We start from the raw sequence: 9,160 nt of genomic DNA on the forward strand, positions 1-9,160 counted from the left end.
AGTAGATCTATACTTGCAACGCAACTTCATTGAGAAATTTTCTTTCGATGCAATTCCCGCTCCGATCAAATTTTTGGCGCCGTTGCCGGGGAATGGTTGCAACATATGCCTTGATATTGGTTATGTGAATATGTGAATATTGTAGATAGTTTGTTTTCTTTCAATACTTAGCTATAGTTTAGCTTCTTTTATTTTTCTTCTATGACTCTCAAGTTTGATGACTCGGTCTCAACCGAATTCTACCTTAGCTGATTTTGATCCTGAGATTGAAAGAACTTTGATACACACTCGGCAAGCTAGACGGTATTTGGACTATGTGGCTAGTACTTCGGCCTCTCTTGAGGAATACCGAATCACTAGACAGTACCGAGAGTGACTTGGAGTCTGCTACTTCATATTCTTCTGTTGGCACTACTAATACATCTTTGCATCCTACAGGTGAACCATACATGACAGAGCCACGCCAGATCACTTTGCATGAGCAAGAAGCTCCGGATATTGTACTTCAACCATTTCAAGCAAGGTATCCTAACCTTGATCCAAACTTTGAATTAAAGAGTAGCTTGATAAATCTACTACCGAAGTATCATGGGTTGCCGGGTCAAGACCCCATCCGATATCTAAAGGATTTTCAAGTTGCTTGTTCTACGGCTCGAAGGCATGGAGCCAATAAGGTGGCTATCATGGTTTTTGCCTTTCCTTTCTCTCTTGAAGCGCAAGCAAAGACATGGTTTTATTTGCTACCAATTGAAATTTTTTGAGAAGAGAGTTTCTAGATAAATTCTTCCCACCGGAGAAGACCGACTATATCCGGAAGGAGATTTCGGGTATAATGCAAAGAGACCAAGAGAGTTTGTACAAGTATTGGTCTCGATTCAAGAGGCTATTAGAATCTTGTCCACACCATGGAATGAACACTCCCTTGCTCATTAGCTACTTCACCGGAGGTCTTTGTGTAGAAGATAGAAGATTGCTCACCACTTCTAGCGGTGGTTCTCTTTCAAAAAACAAGACGGAGGGAGAAGTTTGGAGTTTGATAAAGGATATTGCCAAAGCTACACAACATACAAGAGTGAGAAGTAATCCTCTCAAGGGTGTGGTAGAGCCGTCCCCTTTAGAATCAAGCCTAACCAAAGCACTTGGGGATATGACCACCATCCTCATGCAAATACAAAAGGATCAAAAGGAATTCTACTCCATCCAAGTCGTCCAAGCTCCACCTCTAGTTGCTCAACTTGAAGGCCCTCCTAGGATTTGTGGTTTGTGCTCTAGCACTACACATTACACCGATCAATGCCATCAAATTCAGGAGGAACATGCCCTTGTTGTGGCCAATGTAAATTACAACAATCGTCCACCCTATCCTTCTCAAGGCCAAAACTACTACGCTCATGATAGTAATAACCATCAAGGGTAGAGGGATAATGCACAAGGGAGCAATCAAAACCAAGGATGGAACAACTCTTCTTCTCATCACAAAAACAACCAATCTTCATCTCAATACCACCACCACAACAACTAACAAGCCAACCAAAATCACCACAACCAAAACCAAACCAACTACACTAAGTACCAAGCACCACACCATAGACAACAATCTAACCAAACCTCTCCCTCTCCCACCAATCAAGTTGACGAGCTTAGAGCCGCTGTGGATAAACGGGATGAGGGCTATAAAGCTCAATTCGAGGCCATGAGTGCTCAATTGGCCAATCTTACCGTCATGATTTCGAAGATGTCCATGTCCCCCTCCAACAACACCAACCAACCCTCAAGTTCTTCTAACCTTCCATCCCAACGGTCGGGAACTACATTGGAGGAGATACCTCCAAGGGTCTTGGAGGACATTCATGAGGAAGAATTGATTGTTGAAGCTCCACATGAAAAGGGGGAGGTAGACAAGAGGCATGAGGAATAAGGAGTAAACCTCAAGGAACCCAAGAGGAAAGCTCTAGTGGATGAGTCCATCCCTATTCCATTCCCTTCCATGGTGAAAAAAGCAAAGAAGACATTGGAATTTGATTTGAACATGCTTCAAGTGTTCAAGAAGGTTGAGGTAACCATACCACTTTTTGATGCTATTCAACAAATTCCAAAGTATGCAAAATTCTTGAAAGACTTATGCATACACAAGGATAGGATAGGAGAATTGGAGACATTATCCTTGGGTAGTTCAATTTCTTCCTTGATGGAACCTATTCCAAAGAAATGTGGTGACCCTGGGCCTTGTTTGGTGTCTTGTTGTATTGGTGGACGCACTTTTCATGATTGTATGTGTGATCTTTGAGCTTGTGTAAGCATCATGCCCCTTTCTACCTTTGTACGATTGAATTTAGCTCCATTAAAGAAGTCGGCGGCGAGGTTTGCCTTGGCTGATAAAAGTGTGATCACGGTAACAGAAATAGCCGAAGATGTACTTGTGGCGATCAAGGATTTGATCTTTTCGGTTGACTTTTACATCCTTGAAAAGCCTCCAACAGAAAATAGAAGCTCATCCTCCGTTCTACTTGGTAGACCCTTCCTTAAGACCTCTAAATTCAAGTTAGATGCCTTCACCGGCACATATTCCTTTGAGGTTGGAGACAAGACTATCAAGTTCAATTTAGAAGAAGCCATGAAGCATCCTCCCGAAGAGCATTCCGTTCTCCGATGTGATGTAATTGATGAAGTGGTAGCGGAAGTGCAAGAAGAAGACCATAACAAGTTGTGCTACCACATTATTGAAGAGACAGATGAGCAAGAGGGTGAACATGAGAAAGTTGTCTAGAATGAACTCCGTGAGCTTGACAAAAAGGAACCTCAGCTTGAGGCAAAGAGCAAATTGAAGCCTCTCCCATCTCATTTGAAGTATGCTTTCTTAGAAGACAACCAAAAGTTACCGGTCATTATCGCTAGTGAGCTTTCTAGTGAAGAAGAAGAAAAGCTCCTAGGTGTTCTCAAAAAGTACAAGAAGGCAATTGGTTGGAGCTAAGCCGATATTGTGGGGATTGACCCTCGCAAGTGCATTAATGAGCGGATAATTTATACGCTTTTAGGCATTGTTTTTAGGTAGTTTTTAGTATGATCTAGTTACTTTTAGGGATGTTTTCATTAGTTTTTATGATAAATTCACATTTCTAGACTTTACTATGAGTTTTTGTGTTTTTCTGTGATTTCAGGTAATTTCTGGCTGAAATTGAGGGACCTAAGCAAAACTCTGATAGAAGGCTGACAAAGGACTGCTGATGCTGTTGGAATCTGACCTCTATGCACTCGAAATGGATTTTCTGGAGCTACAGAACTCCAAATGGCGCGCTCTTAACGGCGTTGGAAAGTAGACATCCAGAGCTTTCCAGAAAATATATAATAGTCTATATGTTATTTGAGATTTGACGACGTAAACTGGCGCTCAACGCCAGTTCTATGCTACATTCTAGAGTCAAACGCCAGAAACACGTCACGAACCAGAGTTGAACGCCAAAAGCACGCTACAACTTGGCGTTCAACTCCAAAAGAAGCCTCAGCTCGTGTAAAGATCAAGCTCAGCCCAAACACACACCAAGTGGGCCCCAGAAGTGGATTTATGCATCAATTACTTACTTTTGTAAACCCTAGTATCTAGTCTAGTATAAATAGGATAGTTTACTACTGTATTAGATATCTGTGATCAGTTTATGCGATCTTAGACATTGGGGGCTGGCCATTTGGCCATGCTTGGACCTTCATCACTTATGTATTTTCAACGGTGGAGTTTCTACACACCATAGATTAAGGGTGTGGAGCTCTGTTGTACCTCAAGTTTCAATGCAATTACTACTATTTTCTATTCAATTCTACTTGTTCTTATTCCAAGATATTCGTTGCACTTCAACATGATGAATGTGATGATCCGTGACACTCATCATTATTCTCACCTATGAACGCGCGTGACTGACAACCACTTCCGTTCTACCGTAGACCGGGCGCATATCTCTTGAATTCCTTAATCAGAATCTTCGTGGTATAAGCTAGAATTGATGGCGGCATTCATGGGAATCCAGAAAGTCTAACCTTGTCTGTGGTATTCCGAGTAGGATTTCGGGATTGAATGACTGTGACGAGCTTCAACCGCAAAGGAGGCTCAACCCAACCATCCTCGATGTGGTAAAGAAGGAGGTCACTAGGCTACTCGATGCGGGTATCATATACCCGATTTCTGATAGTGAGTAGGTGAGCCCGGTCCAGGTTGTTCCCAAAAAATTAGGCATCACTGCATTACAAAGGATGATGGTGAAGTGGTCACTAAGAGAGTACAAAATACATGGCGAGTGTGCATCGACTATAGAAGGTTGAATGCCACTACAAGGAAGGACCACTACCCTTTGCCCTTTATCGATTAGATGTTGGACCGTTTGGCTGGTAAATCCCATTACTATTTTCTTGACGGATTCACTGGTTACTTCCAGATTCACATTGCTCCTCAAGATCAGGAAAAGACCACATTCACTTGCCCTTTTGGCACCTTTGCCTACAAAAGGATGCCATTTGGACTATGTAATGCACCCGTTACTTTTCAGCGGTGCATGACCAGTGTCTTTTTTCATCTAATGGAGAATTGTCTGAAAGTCTTTATGGATGACTTCAGTGTTTATGGAACTTCTTTTGATTGTTGCTTGGAGAACTTGGCCAAGGTCTTAGCTAGATGTGTTGACACTAACCTTGTCTTGAATTATGAGAAATGTCACTTTATGGTAAGACAAGGTATAGTGTTAGGACATGTAGTATCTCATGAAGGAATTTCTGTAGACCCGGCCAAGGTCGATGTTATCACCACTTCACCTCACCGCTCATCTGTGAGGGAGGTCCGCTCGTTTTTAGGACATGCAGGATTCTATAGGCACTTTATCAAAGATTTCAGCAAGATTGCTTTGCCATTGTCGCGCCTACTCCAAAAAGATGTGGACTATGAGTTTGACAGTGAATGTGTGAAAGCTTTTGAAGAGATAAGGAGAGCTCTTACCATGGCACCGATTGTCCGAGGCCCCAACTGGGCATTGCCATTTCAGATAATGTGCGATGTGTCAAACCAAGCTATAGGTGCCGCGCTTGCATAGCGCGATGGTAAACTCCCTTATGTCATTGCATACTCTTCTAAAACACTTGATGCAGCACAATCCAAATATACCACTACTGAAAAGGAACTCCTAGCTATTGTTCATGCTTTAGATAAATTCAGATCTTATTTGCTAGGATCAAAGATAGTGGTATACACGGATCATGCAGCTTTGAAATACTTATTGTCAAAGAATAAGTCAAAACCTAGACTCATACGTTGGATCTTGCTTTTGCAAGAATTCGACATTGAGATTAGGGACCAGAGTGGATCTCAAAACTTGGTTGCGGATCATTTAAGCCACCTTGAGAATTTAAAATTTGATCTATTTCCGATCAATGACTCATTCCCATTGGATAGCTTGCATGCTGTGTCGGATAGCTTTCCTTGGTTTGCCCCAATGGCGAACTACTTGGTTGCGAAACTCTTCCCTCCCAACTTTTCTAAACACCAAAGGGATAAGTTGAGGAGTGATTCCAAATACTACATTTGGGATGACCCTCACTTGTGGAAGAGGGAAGTAGACCAAGTAATACAAAGATGTGTTCCGGAGTCTGAAATCCAACCCATTCTTGAAGCTTGCCATTCGTCTGAATGTGGTGGCCACTTTGGCCCACAAAGGACCGCAAAAAAGGTGTTGGATTGTGGATTCTGGTGGCCAACCTTATTCAAGGATGCTAATCGGTTATGTGTGTCTTGCCATCAGTGTCAGAAGTCGGGAAACACATCCCAAATGGATGAAATGCCTCAACAACCTATGTTGTTTTGTGAGATATTTGATGTATGGGCCATTGATTTTATGGGACCGTTTCCCAACTCTAGTGGGTATCTGTATATCCTGTTAGTGGTTGACTACGTGTCAAAGTGGGTGGAAGCAATACCTACCCGCCTTGACGATGCCAATACCGTCATTTCTTTTATCAGAAACTACATTGTGTGTCGTTATAGGTCGCCACGAGTAATTGAGAGCGACCAAAGATCCCACTTTTATAACAGGAAAGTAGAGGCACTTCTCAAGCGCTATGGGGTAGTGCATAAGGTTGCCACTGCTTATCATCCGTAAACCAACGGACAAGTGGAGGTATCCAACCGGGAGATTAAGAGAATCTTGGAGAAAGTGGTCAATCCACAAAGGAAGGATTGGAGCTTCCGGTTAGGAGATGCACTATGGGCGTATAGAACGGCCTACAAGACTCCGTTGGGGATGAGTCCCTTTCGGATCGTCTATGGTAAGGCATGCCACCTTCCGGTGGAAATTGAGCACAAAGCCTATTGGGCAGTAAAGCGGTACAACATGGATTTGACCCAAGCTGGAGTAGCCAGAAAATTGCTGCGAGGGGAGCTCGAGTGTTTGAGGAACGAAGCGTATAAGAATGCCCAGATTTACAAAGAAAAGACTAAAGCATTCCATGACCATCACATCCGGAAGAAGGACTTCCAAGAAGGTGATGAGGTTCTCCTCTACAATTCGAGGCTTCGTTTCATGCTTAGCAAGCTCCGCTCTAGATGGGAAGGAACTTTCAAGGTTAAGGAGATAATACCCTATGGAGTGGTGGAGTTTTTTTATCCTAAAAGTGAAGCAACTTTCAAGGTGAATGGACATAGAGTGAAGAAGTATTATGGCTACAAGCTCCCAAAAGAGCTAGAGGTGTTCCTGTTGGCGGATGCACCTAGAGAAGGAGAAGTTTGAGTGACTGACCGTCCAACTTAAGGACGTTAAAGAAAAGTGCTTGGTGGGAGGCACCCCACCATAGTAAGATCTTCCTTGTGTATACCATCTTGCTTCTAGCTTTAGATTCTTGTGAATTTTGTGACTTTTTGATGTTGTTGATTGCTTAGGAATTCTAGGTTGTTGATCTTGTTAGATAACTAGGATATTTAGATAGATTTCATCATTTTGGTATGGAAAAATTGTTGAAGTGGAGAGAATACTATGTTTTGAATGGTGCATGAATTTGTGAAGTGTTCTCTTGCCTACTAGCTTGAACACCTGCCAAGAATATGTTAGAATAGCTTCTTCTATGTTGCTTAAAAAAAACAAACAAGGAAAAAGAGCACCTGCGCGCGAGCGCAATGTGTGTGCGCGCTGGTGGTGCATTCTTACTCCTGGGCCAAAAATCCGAGAGTTATGCCCACCTTGTGCCCACTTCGTGTTAGGAACCCACGCGCCAGCGTGCATGCCGCCTGCGTGCACCCCTTGCAACTTGACCATCGACGCGCAAGCGCACTGTGCGCGCGCACGCCGATGGTGCACTGGGAAATCCCTGGCATAAATATCTGAGAGTTATGCCATACTCGTGCCATTCTTGTGCCTAATCTGTGCCCGCACTGACGCATCCGTGCATTGCGTGCGTCCGCGCTGGTAGCCAACCCCATCAGGCATGCGTCAGCGCACTATGCGCGTTTGCGCGCCTGTGCCATCTCTCAACTCTAGTACAAATAACCCGAGACTTGTGCCAACTTTGTGCCAGTCCGGTGCCAGAGGCACAGCTATACTCGCACGTACGCACTAATGATGCACACGCGTCCCTCGCTCCACCTTCACCGACGTGCCAGCACATTGTGCGCGCGCGCGCCGGTTGCGCGAATCAGCTTTAAAGCTGCGCGCCCTGCTTCTCTCCCACCACCTTTCTTATTTCCTCTTTCTTCTTTCTCCATCACCTCTCTTCTCTTCCTTTCCTCCTTCCATACTCTACCACCACTGTCTCCGGTTACTCACCGGCGGCCACCACCTCTTCCGGTGGCACTCCATCTCTTCCCTCTCTTTCTCATCTTCAAAAAGAAAATTCACCTTGTTCTTTTACACTTCTCAAGGTTCTACTCCCTCCATATCTCATCTATTACTTTCTTTGCATCACTTCTTTTTCTAGTTAGTTTTTTTCTTTCTTTCTTGTTGATTTACTTATTTTCTCTTTTAGTTACTTGATTATACCACTTGCTTTTTGCTTGTTTACTTTTTCTTCTTTTTGTTTTTCCATGGATGTTGAACTTGAACTTTGATTACTTTGATGGATCTTCTTGATTGTTTTTCATTATTTTTGTGAGTGGATGATATTGTGTAATGATTGATACTTCATTTTGGGCTTCTAATTGGTTGAAGTATCTCATAATTGCTCATTGCTTGTAAAATGTACACCAAGTGTTCGAGGAAATGCACATATGCCATCTTGGTTTATTCTAGTCATATATCTTCAATTTGGTGCTTCCTCCTCATTTACTTGCTCTCTTATAAGTGCATTGAACACATTTTGCTTATTACTTGCTAATTAGATACTAATTGAACATGACTCGCTCTTTATTTTGGATGCTTGAGATCATTCCTCTCATGCCATATTGCATGCTTTACTCCCTCTTGCATCCCATGCCAAGTGTTGTGACCCATGCTTCTATGACTACTTTGTTGCACTATTTCTTTTGGGCACACCTCTCACTTGCATGTTTGTTGAGTTGATCCTTTGGGTTTAACATTTTCCTTCTTTCCCCTCCTTTTTCAAGATGGCCACCAAGAAAGGCAAGGAGAAAGCTTCAAGAAAATTAGCCACAAAGAGGGCACCCCCAAAGTCACGCTCTAAGGCGCACTCTTCATTAGGAGCCAGACCTCTATCTAAGAAGGCGAAGGTACCTGCTTCTATTGATGACAATGAGAAGAGCAAACTGGCAAAGGATTCTTCAAGATTCCCCAACCGCTTCTGTGAACTTGTGTTCCCCGCCATGGTTGAGAGGAACTATCATGCTGAGCATTTACTCGCTCCACCAGATAAAGTTGCTCCTTGTATTCTGCCCCGCATTGAACAGCGAGGATGGAAGTTTCTTCTGAGTAAACCACAAGAGGTCAACCTCTCATGGGTGGTAAAATTCTACACTAACTACCATCTTTCCTCTCTTCAATCGGTATACGTGCGCCGGAAGCAAGTCCTAGTGTCGGAAGAGGCTATTCAGCAAGTGCTTAATGTCTTACTAGTACCAAGTGACATGGATGGCTACCAAGAGGTCTTACATCAGCAAGAAAGGTCTGGATTTGATTGGGACTCGATCCTCCAAGTCATTGCTGAACCAGAAGCATTTTGGACCCATCGTCAACTCCGGATG

The 9,160-nt window shown here is 43.3% G+C and overlaps 1 protein-coding gene across 1 annotated transcript; it reads left to right on the forward strand.

Annotated features, from left to right (window-relative positions):
- The first annotated feature begins 6,275 nt into the window (after positions 1–6,275).
- Positions 6,276–6,761, forward strand: LOC107489204 (uncharacterized). The gene has a single exon (XM_016109972.1). It carries the CDS (start codon positions 6,276–6,278, stop codon positions 6,759–6,761), a length of 486 nt encoding a protein of 161 aa, XP_015965458.1.
- Positions 6,762–9,160: the final 2,399 nt, after the last annotated feature.

Source organism: Arachis duranensis, chromosome 5, assembly GCF_000817695.3.
Source record: "Arachis duranensis cultivar V14167 chromosome 5, aradu.V14167.gnm2.J7QH, whole genome shotgun sequence".
Classification (NCBI taxonomy): Eukaryota; Viridiplantae; Streptophyta; class Magnoliopsida; order Fabales; family Fabaceae; genus Arachis; species Arachis duranensis.